General features: G+C 38.1%; 1 protein-coding gene across 1 annotated transcript in view; it reads left to right on the top strand.

Annotated features, from left to right (window-relative positions):
• GIGYF2 (GRB10 interacting GYF protein 2) overlaps positions 1 to 18,815 on the top strand; it is a 134,810-nt gene that overhangs the window by 73,642 nt on the left and 42,353 nt on the right. The window contains exons 10-15 of the mRNA XM_081096266.1: positions 6,452 to 6,631; positions 10,001 to 10,218; positions 10,310 to 10,472; positions 10,558 to 10,746; positions 15,483 to 15,679; positions 16,658 to 16,817. Coding sequence (XP_080952392.1) covers positions 6,452 to 6,631; positions 10,001 to 10,218; positions 10,310 to 10,472; positions 10,558 to 10,746; positions 15,483 to 15,679; positions 16,658 to 16,817 — 1,107 coding nt within the window. The remainder of the gene's footprint in view (positions 1 to 6,451; positions 6,632 to 10,000; positions 10,219 to 10,309; positions 10,473 to 10,557; positions 10,747 to 15,482; positions 15,680 to 16,657; positions 16,818 to 18,815) is intronic.

The raw sequence follows: 18,815 nt of genomic DNA on the forward strand, positions 1-18,815 counted from the left end.
TTAGACCAGACTAAAACCAATAGTGTGTTTTAATTTAATTTTATTTTTAGAAGAATCCTGTTGAGAAGTAATACTTTAAGACAGAAACAAGTATTCATTGCCATTGAGGAAACTATTTAGAAATGAAGTACCTTTGTATTTTAGCACCTTTTATACATCTTGAATTACTGTGATGTAAGAACAAACATGTTACACAATATAGTTTGCTCACAAAAATGGTCGTGTTTGTTATGTTGAATAGAAAAATATACATTTTAAATTTGTGTTTACCTTTTGGAAGTCACAGATACCCTTATGACTCTGACAAAAACCTTAGACCAGTGGTTCTCAACCTTCCTAATGCCGCAACCCTTTAATCAGTTCCTCATGTTGTGGTGTCCCCCAATTTCATTGTTACAAATTGAACATAATTAAAGCATAGTGATTAATCACAAAAACAATATGTAATTATATATGTGTTTTCCGATGGTCTCAGGTGACCCCTGTGAAAGGGTCGTTTGACCCCAAAGGGGTCGCGACCCATAGGTTGAGAACCGCTGCCTTAGACCCTTTTCCCTGAAAAAAAGAAAAAATATGCCAGTGCATATGTGCTTTCAGTTCAAGGATTCATAGCCCCCGAGCTCATTTATTGACTAGCTTAGAAATATTTGGTGCTGGCGTTAATTTTCAAATTATTCAATTGCGTTTACTTTAAAATCATCTTGTTTACAAGTTAATCTGTTAAGATTTTTAAAAGAAGTCAACTAAAATATTTGGTTACTCAATTTTGTCATAATGCTGATGTTATAAAAGGAGGAAGACTTTGATTTTAAATGCTAAGAAAGGCCATGTTGGTGCCCCTCACTCATTTTAGCCATGGTCAGTATGGAATCCTAGAATAATTTAGACATGAAAGGAACTTTAGATATTAATCTTCTAAGTTGCCCATGAATAACTTTAATATTTATCCTTAATTTAAAATTATATCGGTAATATGCAGGGTGGGCAAAAGTAGGTTTATCATTGTGAGTACACAAAACAGAGTTAACAAAGCTATTGTAATAATCATAACCTGCATGTTTTTTTCCATCCTTACTTTTGCCCACCCCTGTACAAATATTTTTTTAACTCAAATTATACAGATGTTCACAAGTACAAGTCTGTTGTAATCATTTAGGTTATAAAGGATTTATTTTAATGTTTTAGATCAATTTTTGTATACAGTGTAATTTTTAGTTGCATTAGCAATAATTGGAAAGTATATTTTAATTTCTTAAAATATGTTTTTATTGATTTTTAGAGAGATAGGAAGGGAGAAGGAATCTCTCTTAATGTCCAATGAAAGAAGTTAGAGAGAGATAGAAATATCAATGAGAGAGAAATATCATCGATCAACTGCCTCCTGCATGTCCCCTACTGGGTATCGAGCCCGCAAACCCGGGCATGTGTCCTGATTGGGAATCGAACTGGTGTCCTCTTTGTTCCTGGGTTGACGCTCAACTGCTTGAGCCACACCAGCCAGACTGGAAAGTGTATTTTATTAGATAGTGCTTGAAATTATTTTTTCCTTTCAAATTAATTTCTAGAGTGAAGTTTTTACATTGAGTAAATTGGTCTTAATACTTTTTTCAGAGGTATATATTATTTCTGCTAGAACATTTAATAAGTTTAGTTTCATCTTCCCCCTTTTAGAGATGTTGTCTCTCCCCATGTTGTTCCATGCATGGTATGTTTATTGCCCTTGTAGAGTTTATTAGATTTAGATCCAAGATATTTCTCTTTCTACTTTAGTTTTTCTAGAATTTCTGGCTGCTTCTGATGGATTTAACTTGTGAGTAAACCCTGGGTTAGGAGTTTGACACCTATGTTCTATTTCTGATTTGGTCACTACTCAGCTATGTGACTTTGGGAAACTTCCCTACAGGTATCCTTTCCTAATAGGAATAATAGAGATGACAGTGTTTGACTTAACTCTCGTGTTTACTTATAAGGATCATATAAGACACATCAATGTATTTTGTAAACTGTAATGTATCAAGTCATTTATTTACTATGTGTTCTTGAACTGTAGACCTATACGCTAGGTGCTATGTCTAAGTCTCTTTATTTTCAGTCCTATGTCTTCAGTTGTGTTTGTCCACAGAGAAGGTACTCATATTAATGTTTATGGAGGTTTAAGTAAAACACAAAAAAATGGTAAAGTATACTATTTCTCTGGGAAAATATTTGGTACTACTTACTAAAGTTGAATATACCTATGACACGGCAATTTCACTACTAGGTAAATACCAACAGAATGCAAACATATGCTCATCAAATTTAATATCCACAAATGTTCATAATAGCACAATTCATAATAGCAAAAAACTAGAAACAACCTAAACCAGCAGTTCAGAAGAATAATATATTGTGGTCTATTTATACAGTGAGATCCTATACAACAGTACAAAAGAATAAGCTTCTGTTGTCTGTAACAATGTGGATGAATCTCTCTTAATGTCCAATGAAAGAAGCTAGACATTAACGAGTATTCTATTTTTATAAAAATGTTTAAAAACAGGCAAATTAATCTTTGGGTATAGAAATCAAGCTAGTACTTAATTTGGGAAGAGCTGACTGGGATGATTGGGAGGACATGAAGACTTTTGAGAGATCCTGGTATTCTTTTGCTTTTTTAAATCTTAGGTGGCAGTTATGTGGATATATTTGCTTTATTAAAACTCTTTCAGTTGTACATTTATGATGTGTGTACTTTTTGATAAGAATGTTATAATTCAATAAGTTTTTTTTTTTAATAAAAAGATAGGGGGAGGAGATAAGTAGAGTCCATTTAAAAATTCTTGAATCTTTTTCACCCTTCTCTTTTGAAAATGACAGTGATCCCTGAAGGTGGAAATCCACCTACCTTGCACTTACATGTGGGGTTGGTTTGGCATGTCAGAATTATATTATTCTGGTTTTCCTTTGTTTACCAGAAAAGTTGTCACGTATATCTTTCTATTGCTTTTAGTCCTTATGTAATATTTGATATACCAAAAAGTGTAATACAGTTTTTAGGAATTACTTTGTGGAAACAGGCACTCTATAACAAAATCTGAATTCCTTTGTTATAGAATTTTTCTAACCAGATTGGGCTAGTGTTTATATAAAATCAGGTGGTTTCACTGAGACACTTGAGCATACAGACCCTCTTTCAAATTAGGAGTTGGGTCTTCTTTACTCAAGGTGTAGAGATCAGAATTAGAGTCAGAATTTAAAATCAGGTCTAGCCTAGCTGGTTTGGTTCAGTGGGTAGAGCATCGGCCTGCGGACTGAAAGGTCACGGGTTCGATTCTAGTCAAGGGCACATGCCCAGGTTGCAGGCTCGATCCCCAGTGGGGATAGAGGGGGACGTGCAGGAGGCAGCCGATCAATGATTCTCTCATTATTGATGTTTCTATCTTTCTCTCCCTCTCCCTTCCTCTCTGATTAAAAAAATAAAATAAAATCAGTTCTAGTAACTCCAAGATCTCCTTTTTTTTTTTTTTTTGGTAGCATGCTTCAAAATTTCCCTCTCAATCCATTTGGTACAAGAAATGGCATAAGTAATCATTAAACTTTATGTGATACAGGTTTCCCTACAGGTTGAGAACTACAAGATAGTTTACAGTAAGTAGAAAAGCTAGAATTTTTTTCTTTCTGTTGTTTCCCTACTTTTTTTTTAAACCTATTCTGTCTTTATATTTTTCTTATTCCTAGATACTAATATGAAAAGTATATGTAGGACTTGACAGTTACAAAGGTAAAGAAGCTGTTAGTTTAGAAAAAAGTGCAAACAATTCACATAAAAGGAAATAAAGTCAGTAAATAATACGAAAAATTCATATTCGAGCCAAATTAGCATACCATTTTACAGCTGTTTTGGAGAAGAAATAGTTTTAAAAAAGTAAAACACATATATACACAAGCCCTGGCTATATGGCTCAGTTGGTAAGGTTTTGCTCAGCAAATAATTGTACCCCCATTCCAAGTTATTTTATCCTTTAAAATAATCTTAAGTGTTTAATATCTGATAAAAACCTAACAACCATTTGGGCAAATAGGATGTTGAATCTTAATGTGAATGAACTATAAGAGGATGACCAAAAAATGAAATTTCTTCATTTTCAGAGGCCACTGTACAGTCCCCCCCAACCCCCTTTTAGTATGGTTCAGTGAAAAGAATTGAGGTTGTCACTGAGAGAATATGTAACTCTTATTGTTGTAAACTGAGGACATCTGTGTATGTTCTGGATTTTCAACTAAATTTCAGATTTTATGTAATCTGTTGTGAATTATATATGTTAGTGCACGTGGGATGGTGCTAAAGAATTTGCACGATTTAGAATTGTCTTGTTCTTTGAAAGTACCAATTTAGTTTACTTAGTATTTTTTTTTATTGATTAAGTTATTACATATGTGTCCTTATTCCCACATTCCCCCCATCCCCTCTCACTCATGCCCTCACCCCCCTGTTGTCTGTGTCCATTGGTTAGGCCTATATGCTTGCATATAAGTCCTTTGGTTGATCTCTCTTTCTTACCCCCGCCCTCCCCTACCTTCCCTCTGAGGTTTGACAGTCTGATTGATGCTTCTCTGTCTCTGGATCTTTGTTCATCAGTTTATGTTGTTCATTATATTCCATAAATGAGTGAGATCAGGAGGAAGACATAAACAGATGGAAGAACATACCGTGTTCATGGATTGGTAGAATCAACATCATTAAGATATCCATACTAACCAAAGCAATCTATAGGTTCAATGCACTCCCCATTAAAATACCAATGGCATATTTCACAGACCTAGAACAAACTTTCCAAAAATTCATCTGGAATTAAAAAAGACCCCGAATAGCTGCAGCAATCCTGAGAAAGAAGAACAAAGTAGGTGGGATTTCAGTACCAGATATCAAGCTGTATTACAAAGCCACTGTTCTCAAAACAACCTGGCACTGGCACAAGAACAGATATAGATCATTGGAATAGAATAGAGAACCCAGAAATAGACCCAAACCACTATACTCAATTAATATTCGACAAAGGAGTCATGAACATACAATGGAGTCAAGACACCCTCTTCAATAAATGGTGTTGGGAAAATTGGACAGACATGTGCAAAAAAATGAAACTAGACCACCAACTTACACCATACATAAAAATAAATTCAGAATGGATAAAGGACTTAAACATAAAATGGGAAACCATAAAAATACTAGAGGAATCCACAGGCAGCAATATCTCAGACATATGCCGAAGCAATTTCTTCACTGATACTGCTCCTAGGGCAATGGAAACTAAAGAGAAAATAAACAAATAGTTTACTTAGTATTGTCTTTTATCCTTAATGTAGCTCTTGAGTTGCATCAGGTTAGACATAACTTAGCTTTGAATTCTGTTCAAAAGCAATTTGTTGTATGTCTGTAATGTATTAGGTGCTAGAATAAATGAAATATTATATATAGCTCATAGGCTCTACTTTTTTGAGTTTACAGTCTGTTTTGGACATTTACAGTTATCTTGTTTGGGCAGAATCACCAGTAGAAGTTGATTAGATTAAGTTATAGCATATAATTTAAAATATTATATGACTTAAAAAGAGCACCTATGTGCTGGTTAAGGAAGGATTGCCCAGATACATGATTAAGTGCAAACAGCAAAGGTATAAGACAACATGCATAACATTCTTTTTTTATTTTTATTTTATTTATTTATTTATTTATTTATTTATTTATTTATTTATTTATTTTTTTGCTTAAAGTATTACAAAGAGTATTACATATGTCTCCTTTTTTCCCCCCCGCCCTTGACAATCCCCTGGCCTCCCCTACCCCCCAGTGTCTTATGTCCATTGGTTACATGCATAACATTCTGAGGGTGGTGGTATGTAGTGTGAATGAGGGATCTGTATATATGTGCATAAGTATAGCTGTGGACAGTTTGGGGAACACTTTATAAGAAACTTGAGGGGGGCGGGTCTCATGTAGGGGAAGGTTGATTTACTTTTCATTGCATACCCTTCTTTTTAATGTATCTATTTTTGTTTAAGAAATGCCCTAGCCAGTTTGGTTCAGTGGCTAGAGTGTCGGCCTGCGAACTGAAAGGTCCCAGGTTCAATTCCGGTCAAGGGCACATGCCTCGGTTGTGGGCTCGATCCCCCGTGGGGGACTTGCAAGAGGCAACCAGTCCATGATTCTCTCCTATCATGGATGTTTCTATCTCTCTCTCCCTCTCCTTCCTCTCTCAAATCAATAAAAATATATTTAAAAAAAATACTTGCACTGTCTATGAACATTCAGCTTTAAGAAATGTGTCTAATAATCTATGCATATATCAGTTATTTTATTTACACTGCCTAAACATTGAAATGGACACTTTTGCAGAAAAGCTTTATTTGAGCAGTCAAGTCTGTTTTCAAAATTCTCGCTGGTTAAGGCTCATGTTTATTTTCTTTACAGGGAGACCAAACTTTGAGGAAGGTGGACCAACATCAGTGGGGAGGAAGCATGAATTTATACGATCAGAAAGTGACAATTGGCGTATTTTTAGAGAAGAACAAAATGGAGAAGATGAAGATGGAGGTTGGCGATTAGCTGGATCAAGAAGGGATGGAGAGAGGTGGCGGCCTCATAGTCCTGGTAAGAATTCTGTTGAGTATTTGGTGGAAATTGTTAGGTAATAAGTGGAAAAGATAAACTGGTTAAAAAAAAAAAATGGAGTCATTATTTATGTCATCATACTCAGTCTTAGTATTACAAAAGATTTCAACATAAAAATACTCCAGATCTATTTATTTGATTAAAATCACTCTTATTTTTCTGGGGCAAATAATGTGGTTTCACAGGAAGCATTGCCCTTAACTGCACAACTGAGAGATGGTTTCATTTGGTTCTGTCTAACTCTAAATCTCTCAGACCTTTTTCATCATGCTTCAAAACTTAATAAATGTATAATTAGGGACATGTGCTCCCCCTACAATTTTTTTTTTCCTCCCTGTGCAAGAAAGGATTTATTCTTTCAAATTTTTTTGTCCTGAAAATGTGTTTGTGCTTATTTGAAGAATAAACTTTAAACCCAGGTCAAAAACATAAAAGTTCATTCTTTTGTCCCTCTAATTTTAAAAAAAGGAGAGAGAATAGTAGTGATTAGTGGTTTTATAAGTTCTTCTGTTTGACTCCTAAGAATGCTTCCAACTGTTCTTCCCTGACATTAGATATGCTGGCAACTGAAGACACTGGTGCTTTGTGTCAGAGTTCATCCCCTGCCAAAGTGCTGATTCCACACCTCATGATAATCAGATGCCACTGTAGCTTGAATCGTGGGGTCATGCAGAACTGAAGCATACAAAGACCGTGTACTTGTCTTTTGAATTTCACGTGCATAATATTCTATTAATATTTTTATCTATCAACCACATGCCAAGAGAGTTTACCTTTAATAGAGGACATTATAATAATGTAAACTGTTTCCATTTACTTTTTAAAATCAAGTAGCAAAATCACTAATCTTGGTCTAAGTAAATATTCTAACAGGCATTTAGAATGCTTTATGGACTTGTGTGGGTAGGTAGAAACTTGATGAAGTCAATCTTTGGATAAAGTTGGGATGCTATACCCCAGCTCTTCATCACTTCCTCTTGGGTGCGTTTTCTGTCATCAGTGGGCATTGTTTACATCATAGTTTTCTAGGCACTTCTCACCAGTCTGTGTCCTGGGCAACCAAATGTTACTGTTCTCTTCAGGGCATATCTGCATTTTGTGCTGAGCTTGCCTGTTAGCAGAGGGTTTGTAGACTATGTTCCCAACAAGCATTCAGTGAGAATGAACAGGATCTGGGCTGAGCGAGAAGAAAAATTCCAGCTGATCAAAAACAAACAAGGTGAATGTTTTGGAAGATGAACAGTGATTCTGAGCTCAAAAGAATGATGTTGATTCTATTAAAGGGAGTTGAACAAAGTAAAATTTTAGTGTTATATTCTACTGTCAAACCTCCTCAACCAGTAACTTAGATTTTGAATATATATTCTTTTTCTAAATCTTTCTCAATATTTGACTTTCACATTAGTTTTATTTGTAATTAACTTGACAGTTTTCCAAAATTTTTTATATTTTTTTATTTTTAAATTTTTATTATTATTTGTTTAATATTTTTTAAATATAGTTTGGGGAAGATAAAGATTTGGGGCACACAAACAAAACAACCACTCTAAATATGCATTTAAAAAAATGAATAGTATCACTTTTTCAAACCAGCATATTAAATCTGATTATATCAATTGTAAGTTACTCTTAACATTTCTTGGATTTTAGTTAATCTTTCATTAAGATTTGATTAAAATTTTAAATATAATGATTTTGATTTATTTTATCTTGTGAAAATACTATAAATTAGTTCTAACGTAAGGTCTTAAAAGCAGTGGTTAGCCTTAAGCCATAGCTGTACCTTATCTGCTATATTAACTTTCATGAATAAAATGTTATTTTTTTTTACTGTTGATAAGACCACCATGTTATGGAATCTAGTTTTATTAAATTAGGGTGCACAACTGGATACGTGTGGAGATGGGGCATTAGGCCAGCTAAGCATTCACTCTGAGAGCTGAACTTAGGAAACACAGTAAGAGGAAAATGTGAGCCAGAGGCCTAGAAGGATTTATTCCTATCATAGTGCATATTTACAGACAGTTTAGAAATGACAGCAGTAGACAGTGCACTCTGAAAACCAGCATTTGATCATGAACACATTTTCTGAGCAATGACTCTAGGTTTACATTTAAGTGATCTGGGTATAAAATTCCTTCATTTTCATAGAAGGTCGTAAATAGTGTTTTGTTGTAAGTAAAGGGTGGGGAATGTGGAATAATGTCGTCTTACCATTTTGTGAGTGGCTTACAGAATGCTACCCGTATTTGGCATGTTAACATTTTGCCCTTTGGTTTTCAATTTGAGGTTTAGATTGCTAGGTTTAGCAAATTGAACCTCAATGGTAAGAACATTTTGCTTTGGCCTCATTTTTGTGTGTATTTCCCACGGAGAAAGCAGTCAAGGATAGAAAATTCTAATATGTTAAAAACTGCCCCCCCCCCCCCCTTTTTCTTTAACTCTCTTAGACTCAGGTTTGTCAGACTTTACCAAGGTTTCCCATTCTTTTTTAGAAAAATATATTTCAACTAGGATATTTTATTTTTAGGCATTCTTTTTCTGCAGGACAGTGGATGCAATAAACAGTATGCTAGGGTGGATTTAGGAATGTCCCTGGGGATATTATACGGAAATAACTCCCTAGGGAGAGTGAAGAGATGAGAGAAGGGAAAGGAAAGTAAGCATGTTATTGTGGAAAAGCAGTAGAGGATGCAGAATTGGATTCTAGTTCTGCTTTTCCATTTGCAAGTTACTTCTGTCAGAAGTTTTTTTAAATTATAAAATTATGATAGTAGGCTATATCAAATCTCTATGAAAGCTGCCAGTGCTGTAATTCCATGACTTTTTGTTGGGTATCAGAATTACAAATGGGATGTTGGCACTAGTAGGTAGGCATGATGATTTTGATGCGAATTGTCATAGGGAGCTGGTCTTATTCATAAAGAACGATACTTTCAGGAAAATAAAGAAAATGCTTCACAGACTTGCCAGAAGGAAGGCATGGACTTCAGTATGGAAAAATATGCAGTGCTAAGTCTGACCAAGGAGTAGGTTAATCAACATTTCAGTCAGATACCTAAAGCTCATTAAAAGTTTATACTTTGAATAAAGCGTCCTTTAAAAGTTATTTGTTTTAAATGTATCTTTAAAAGCTTTAGAGTCTGTTGTGGCTTGGTACTTAATGAAGATAACTACATGTGCTGAGCTCTGAACTTCATGTAGTTTGCCTAGTTTTCTGTTTAGTAGGTTGATGTATTTGAATTTGCTTTTAGTTGTAGTTTTCTCCTTTATTTCCTATCTATTATTTTCTTTTTCCAATACTGTCACAAAACTTTTCTAAGGTTTGTGTCCTCCTCCTGATCCCAGATGGCCCTCGTTCTGCAGGCTGGCGGGAACACATGGAACGACGGCGAAGGTTTGAGTTTGATTTTCGAGATCGGGATGAAGAACGGGGTTACCGAAGGGTGCGCACTGGCAGTGGCAGCATTGACGATGACAGGGACAGCTTGCCTGAATGGTGCTTAGAGGACGCCGAGGAAGAAATGGGCACATTTGACTCCTCTGGAGCATTCCTCTCTCTAAAGGTAAGAAGTTGGTTTAAATGTCATGACAGGCACTGACCTTCTACCAAATCCAAATATGCTGTTAACCTTTGGCTTTATTTTTTTGCTACAGAAAGTACAGAAAGAGCCTATTCCAGAAGAGCAGGAGATGGACTTCCGGCCTGTAGAGGAAGGGGAGGAGTGCTCTGACTCTGAGGGTAGCCATAATGAAGAAGCCAAAGAACCTGATAAGGCAAATAAGAAAGAGGGAGAGAAGACAGAGAGAATAGGAGTTGGTAAGGTGCAGTTTTGTCTTTACCTTTTTATCTGTCAAACCAGAAGTTTCCTAAGTTGTTAATTTAAGATTACTTCATGTTACAGAAGCTAGTGAGGAAACACCTCAAATCTTAACATCATCTGCTAGACCAGGTACTCCTTCAGATCATCCACCTCAGGAAGCATCACAGTTTGAGAAAAAAGAGGAACCCAAAACTGAGCAGACGGAAAAAACTGAAGAAGAGAGTCGGACGGAAAATAGCCTGCCAACCAAAATGCCCAGCAGAGGGGATGGTATGTATTTGTGAGAGTCATTAAGCTAAAGTAAGATTTTGCTTTAAAGTAGGGACTTTATCACTGACTGGTAAGATAGGTTACTGCTTATGCCTCCTAGAACTGCTTCCAATGGTAGATAATTAGAACACATTATTTTACTGGTAAACCTAGTAGAACTCCGCTTCCCACGTGTCCATCCCAGAATTTATCAAAATGCAGTTAGAGGAAGCAAGGGTGGAGCTCCAGAGTCTCACTTCCTAGGATGTTATTGACATAGCCACCCTGGTATCAGTTGAGCAAACTGGGTTTGTGGTCCTCTGCAGTAGTTTGATTCTGATATCAGACAGGTACCTTCCTTTCATGTAAAGGCTATGTGTGTTTCTAGTTGACATACCAAATTGCCATTGTTCCAAAAGAGGCCAGAAAGAACATTCATGAATCTGTGGGATTCCCATCAATTTTGCTATAGAATAAGCTTAAAGTATATCTCCTCCAGTGTTATTATATTGACTAGGGGCCCGGTGCACGAAATTCGTGCACTGGGTGTGAAAGGGGGGGGAGGGGAGAGTCCCTCAGCCCAGCCTGCCCCCTCTCACATACTGGGAGCCCTCAGGCGTTGACCCCCATCACCCTCCGATCGCCTGATCGGCCCCTTGCCCAGGCCTGACGCCTCCGCCAGAGGTGTCAGGCTTGGACAAGGGACCCCCATCTCCCCCCGATCACTGGCTCTGGCCCCCGCCCAGGCCTGAGGCCTCTGGCCCAGGAATCATGCCTGGGCAGGGGACCCCCATCTCCCTCTGATCGCTTGCTCCACCCCCCGCCCAAGCCTGACGCCTCTGACCCAGGCTTCAGGCCTGGGCAAGGGGACCATCATATCCCCCCAATCCCCGGCTCCGCCCCGCCCCCCCCCCCCCCCCCCCCCAGGCCTGATGCCTCAGCCAGAGGAGTTGACCCTCATCACCCTCCGATCACCAGTCACCGGATCGGCCCCTTGCCCAGGCCTGAGGCCTCCGGCAGAGGTGTCAGTCCTGGGCAGGGGACCCCCAGCTCCCCGCGGTTGCAGGCTCCGCCCCTGCCCAGGCCTAACGCCTCTGGCCTAGGCGTCCGGCCCAGGCAGCAGGGACCTGCAGTGGCAGCGGGGGGCGCCGCGATCGTGGGCTTCGCTTTGGGCCCAGGCAAGGGACCCCTAGCTCCTGGGACTGCCAGCTTTGACCGTGCCCACCTCCCATCGTTGGCTCCACCCCTACTTCCTGCTATCACTGGCCAGGGCGGCAAAGGCACCTGATTCTCCGATCATGGCCGGGGGGCAGGGCAAAGGCGGCCCAAGTGCCGCCTTTGCCCTGCCCCCAGCTCTTAGCTCCCCCCTGGGTTTCTGATCACTGTCAGTGGCAGGGGGCTTCTTCCTGCTTTCCCTTTCGCCTCCCTGCATTGTGCCTACATATGCAAATTAGCCGCCATCTTGTTGGCAGTTAACTGCCAATCTTAGTTGGCAGTTAACTGCCAATCTTAGTTGGCAGTTAACTGCCAATCTTAGTTGGCAGTTAATTTGCATATAGCCCTGATTAGCCAATGAAAAAGGTATCGCCGTACGCCAATTACCATTTTTCTCTTTTATTAGTGTAGATTTTAAGTTGCTCATATACCTTAGTAAGCAATATTAATATTTCCATGTTTCTTGTACATATTAAAAAATGACATTGTAAGGCCTGGTGTTGAAGGGTTGATTGATTCATTCACCATAAAGATACACACCTTTTTTTAAATTTTAAATAGGTTTTTATTGATTTTTAAGGAGAGAGTATGGGGGAGGGATAGAAACATTGGTGAGAGAAACATCATTTATTAGCTGTCTTCTGCTTGCCCCCTGCTGGGGATTGAGACTGAAACCTGGGCATGTGCCCTGACTGGGAATCAGACTGGAGAACTCTTGGTTCATGGGTCAACGTTTAACCACTGGGCAACACCAGCTGGGCAAAAAATTCACACCTTTCAATGTGGCCTATGATATCTTGCACGATTGGGATTCTGCTTCCCTTCATGCAGTTTTAGCACCAGTCTGTGTCTCCTTTGTACTCTATTCACCAGCTTCACAGCCTGTTAGGTTCTGAAATGTGCTGTGTTCTCTTGCTTTGTGCCTTAGCACGTGCTGTTCTCTGAATCTGACACACTCTCCCACCTCATCTTTCCAAGCTAGGTTAGGTGCCTTGTTTCTTAAACAACATTTCCAAAATAGCAATACAGTATTATAAAGATCTGTTTGTCTTTTTTTTGCTCAATAAACTAATATTTTGAGGGCTTGAACCAAGGATTTCCTTTTAGTGTCTAGAACAGGGGTGGGCAAACTTTTTGACTCGAGGGCCACAATGGGTTCTTAAACTGGACCGGAGGGCCGGAACAAAAGCATGGATGGAGTGTTTGTGTGAACTAATATAAATTCAAAGTAAACATCATTACATAAAAGGATACGGTCTTTTTTTTTTTTTTTAGTTTTATTCATTTCAAACGGGCCGGCTCTGGCCCGCAGGCCGTAGTTTGCCCACGGCTGGTCTAGAACAAAGCTGAATGAATGAATTCAGCACATATTTGAATTTCTGCTATATATATCAGGCACTGTGGGACTTGTACATGTTGAAATTTTAGGATGGGGTCAAAATGTGTATTTTGAGAAAGCTTCATAGATAGGCATTAAAGATTGAAATTCTGGATTTAGGGGAGATAAACTATGTGTACTATTAATAATCTAGGGCAAAAAGAATTGTATGAGTTCATGACTGGTAAACTCCTGCAGTGCTTCAGGAAGCAAGTGTCTTGAAATAATAAGTAGAATTTGGAGGTAGATGTAGCTAGATGAATTGGGAAAGGGCATTCTGGTACAGTGAAAGCTGTACCTAATTTCCCATTAACACCTCAGAATCAGTGAAAGCTAAAGCGAGGAAGCAGGGCTGGTCCAGGCATGGGCAGCAACCAGCTCCTGTTTTTATTTAGGTGAAGCATGAGGTGTGAAAGGAGAATGGTGGGAAACATGGATTTGACAGATGTATGTAGGGTAGATTGTTTTGATAGGTGGGTTCAGAGTGACCTGTTGGGCTCCCAAGTAGTCATTATGATGGAGGCAGTGCACCTGTAAAAGGAGGTAGTGGCAGATAAGATTTCAAAGTAGAATTTGGCAGGACATAGTCATTGCTTGTATATCAGGGCAAGGGAAAGGGAAGAGTCGAAGATGAGAGAGGTGTCTGAGAGATTATGCTACCATTAATAGAAAAAGAGAAGTTGAGGAGCACATTTGGAAGGGGAGAGGATAAATTAATTTTGAATATTGATTCTGAGGTGTTAATGAGAAAAGGGTAGAGATGGCCAGAGAGCAGTTGAGTAAGGGACTGCAAAGATAGGAAGAATTTAGGGCCAGAGAATTAAAATATAAACATTACATATACTTGTTAGGGGTGAAAAGAAAAGTAGAGAACAGAACTTTGGGTAATTTCAGTTTGTGTTTTTTTTCCCAGCTGTAATTGCGATTTTTAGAGGATAAAGAGGAGCCAGAGAAAAGTCTTCAGAGGCAAGTGTAGAGTGCAGGAAAATGAAGGAAGGAGAACGTTTTCAGCTTAGAATAGGGTAGATAATGTCAGACACTACTAAGAGATTGGGTGATGAGGATGAGGAAAATACTGGATTTGGGGACTTTATGTCACTGCCTATCTTTGGAAGAGAAGCTTTACTGGAGGGGTGGGAGTGCAAGTCACAGTGTAGCAGGTGTAGGTGGTGGTGAAGTGGATACAACTTGTATGGACTGTCCTTTGGAAAAAATTGGCAAAGGAAGGAAGGAGTGAGAAGAACAGGAATTTAGAGAAGCTATCTGTAATTGAACAAACAAGGTTTCAAAGGGGAAACTGAAATTGTTTCTAATTAGTTCCATCCCCCTTTTCCTTCTTAAGAGCCTGCATACTAATAGGTTAGAAACAGGACCCAACATAGAACCTCTTTTGCAGTCTTTATACTTACTGAGAAGAACTTCCTGCATTGTACAGGTAGACTCCAAGTGTTTTTCAGTATCCTACAAAATGCAATGTATTGAGTTACATTAATTATGACTTGAAAAGATACTTATTCAAGATAATTGCAGAGATTTTTAATAAAGGTTTTAGTGATGAGATAAGCCATCTTTGAGAAGATTTGCAGTGCTTTGTTAACTGTCTCTACCATTCTGAGACATGATATTAAGAAGGGATTAGACTGACTACGTTTGTTTTCAAGAGGTAAACTCATAACCAATCATTGGGTGGGTAGATGTTCTAGTGCAGTGATGGCAAACCTATGACACGTGTGTCAGAGGTGACACGCGAACTCATTTTTTTGGTTGATTTTTCTTTGTTAAATGGCATTTAAATATATAAAATATCAAAAATATAAATCTTTGTTTTACTATGGTTGCAAATATCAAAAAATTTCTATATGTGACACGACACCAGAGTTAAGTTAGGGTTTTTCAAAATGCTGACACGCCGAGCTCAAAAGGTTCGCCATCACTGCGTCTAGTGACACAGGTAGGCACTGTAGAAGGCCCTTCTGGATACCTTTTAATCCTTATATTTTGTCATTCTGGGGAGGTACTTCTGTCTTTCTGGGGAGAAATGCTGTACTTCTTCAGAAGTAGCTGAGCCCATTTAGCAAACTGCTCAACTTGATATAGACTTATTCTTCATAAGATTCTCTATATTTTAAAGGGTTTTCATCTGTCTACATCTTTTTCCCTCTAGAAATGATTCCTGATGTCCAGCAGCCCCTCCCTCAGATTCCTTCAGACACAGCCTCTCCTCTCCTCATACTTCCACCACCTCTTCCTAATCCTAGTGCTGCCCTCCGGCCAGGTGAAACGCAGGTCGTAGGTGCTCCTGGTATGGGCAGTGTTTCCACAGAGCCAGATGATGAAGAGGGTCTCAAGCATTTGGAACAGGTAAAAATCATGTAATTCTTTTTTTCTCCAACTGCTGTAAATACTAGAAAGCATTAATGAATAATCAAAAATGGGACTTTTGTGCACCAGATTTTATGTACTGGAAAAGTTGTTTGTATTTCTAGTATTTATTTGTATGAAAAATTTCTTTCAAATCATTTCATGCTTATAAGTTTCTGCTATGTAGTAGTCATTATGTCAGGTTATTTTTTGCTCTTCTGAGGTTGCCTTTAGCTGTTTGCTTTTCTTTTTTCTTTAATGGAAATTAATGGAATGCCAAAAATGGTGAATACAAGCAGCTGTGGGTAGGTACTGTGTCTTCTGTATATTTTGCCTAAAGTATAACAGGGAAAATAGTAAAACTCGCAGGATATTATCTTAATCATGTTTCTAGATTTTCCCAAGATTGTAAATACCATTGTTTACATGCAAAGTAAATAATAGCCTGCTTTCTGCAGAAGAATTTCTCTTTCCTCCAGGGTGGGGTGGTTAGTGACAAGCAGTGTTGAAGAAAATAAGAAAGGGGGCAGTGTCTTAGTAAAACCTGCAAAAGATTTTATTGGTAATTGTACTAATGGAGCCTTTTGTTCTGTTAACATGCACGTATTTACAGGTTTAGTTTATACAATATAGCATTTAACAGTAGCTTATAAATTTTAAAAAGTATTATTATTAGTGTGTTGATTAGAAGCCTTGGCTTTGATCCCTATCAGTTCGTGGATGAGAGAGAATCATTGATCACCTGCTCCTAATCTTTGGCTTGCTTAATAATTTTGAGACCCTGAATAAGACTTGCCCTTTGTGAAATGGGGGATAGTACCTGTTTTCATGGCATTGTTGTAAAAATTAAATCATTGCCTGCTGTGTTCCTTGCATAATGTCTTTCACAGATCAAGTACTCCAAAAAAGGTAGGCATTTTTTATGTGCACAAGTATTAATTTAGGATCTTTTCTTTCCATTTTTTGTTTTTCTGTTAGCAAGCTGAGAAGATGGTGGCTTATCTCCAAGACAGTGCACTAGATGATGAGAGACTGGCATCAAAACTGCAAGAGCACAGAGCTAAGGGTGTCTCGGGTCCATCAATGCACGAAGCAATGCAGAAGTGGTATTACAAAGATCCTCAGGGAGAAATTCAGGGTAGGTGGTTTTGTTCTACTTTAATTCAGAAGTGCCTGCCATTACCTCCAGATTTTGTAAGATGGTGGTGATTAATGTTAATTTTCATGCTATAGGCTTGCTTTCTATGTATAGAAGGCATTTTTATAGGCTCCTCCCATAGTGCTTTACTATTTCAGTGAGGGGAAGGGAAGTCCAATGAAAATAATTTGAATACAGGGCAGAATGTCATGCTAATTTGATAGGGATGTAAAAAAATGCGTAAGACCCCCCTCATTTCTGGCATCCCAGCTGATTTATTAGGCAGGTGAATTACTTACCTTCTCTATATTCCAGTCTTCTTGCCATAAAAAGGTAATTGGAGCAATTTTGGAAGACTGCTTTAATATTTCACTGAAGTGAAGTTGATATAAATGATAAAAAAACTATTAAAAAATGTCTGAGAAGTAGTGCCATGTTATAAACTAATTCCTTAAAAGATTTGTATGATGCATAAATTAAATTAGAATGGGGAGAGCTTGGCCAGTGTGGTTCAATGTTTGAGTGTCGACCTATGAATCAGGAGATCACTGTTCGAATCGCAGTTAGGACACACACCAGGTTGTGGGCTGGATCCCCAGTAGGGATGATGCAGGAGCAGCCGATCAGTGAACCTCTATTGTAGGTTTCTGTGTCTCTCTCCCTCTCCCTTCCTCTCTGAAATTAATGAAAATATATTAAAAAAAAATAAGAATTAGAATGCAGAGAGAATGCTGTAAAGGACATTTGTTGATTCTTCATTTCTGCTTTTGAAATCTTTGCTAATAACTTGAAATTGGTTATTGACTGTATTAGTGTCAGTTTCATGATAGTGTTTAACCAAGTGACCAATGTAATAACTCCTTCCCACTCTCAGGACCCTTAACCTGCTTCATTCTTCTTCATAGCATCTATCACTACCTGGCACTGTATATATTTGTTCATGATCTATAAAATGTAAAGTATGTAAGAGCAGGGTTTTAATTAAAATACACATGGATGTGTGTTTTAATAAAATTTACTTAGAGATAATTGTTGCTTCACATGCACTTGTAAGAAATAAAATGGAGCCCTAACTGGTTTGGCTCAGTGGATAGAGCGTCGACCTGTGGACTGAAAGGTCGCAGGTTTGATTCCGGTCAAGGGCATGTACCTTGTTTGCGGGCACATCCCCAGTAGGAGGTGTGCAAGAGGCAGCTGATCAATGTTTCTAACTCTCTATCCCTCTCCCTTCCTCTCTGTAAAAAATCAATAAAATATATAGTTTTTTAAAAAAGAAATAAAATGGAGATTCCACATACCTTTTACTCGGTTTCCCCAGGGTAACCTCTTGCAAAACTGTAGTACAGTGTCACAACCAAGACAGTGACATAGTCAAGATTCAGTGTTTCTGTCTCAACAATAGGATCCCTTCTTTGCCCTTTTATAGCCATACCCATCCCCCTCCCATCCACACCCCCTTCTCCTCCTCCTTAACCCCTAGCAACCACTGATCAGTTCGCCATTTCTATATTTTGTCATTTCAAGAATGTTATATAAATGGAATCATACAGTATTTAACCTTTTGTCGATGTCATTTCTCACTTAATATAATTTTCTCGAGATTCATTCAGTTTGTTGCATATATCAGTAGTTTGTTTCTTTTAATTTAGTATTCTATGACCTGCATGTATCATAGTTTAACATGAATGGCATCTGGGTTGTTCCTCATTTTGGCTATTATAATAAAGCTATTAAAACATTCATGATTGGTTTTTATGTGAATGTAAGTTTTAGTCCTGTGAGATAAAATATGTTCACTAGTGCAATTGCTGGGTTATATGGTGATTATATGTTTAGTTCTTTTTTTTTAAGAAATTGCCAAACTGGTTTCCAGAAGGGCTGTACCATTTTATATTCCCACCAGCAATCTATGAGTGACCCATATTTTCTTTACAGAAAATACTTTCATTTACTTACTTTAAAATATTTTTATTGATTTTTAGGGAGAAAGAGAGAGAC

Source organism: Myotis nattereri, assembly GCF_964212035.1.
Source record: "Myotis nattereri genome assembly, chromosome: 7".
Taxonomy (NCBI): domain Eukaryota; kingdom Metazoa; phylum Chordata; class Mammalia; order Chiroptera; family Vespertilionidae; genus Myotis; species Myotis nattereri.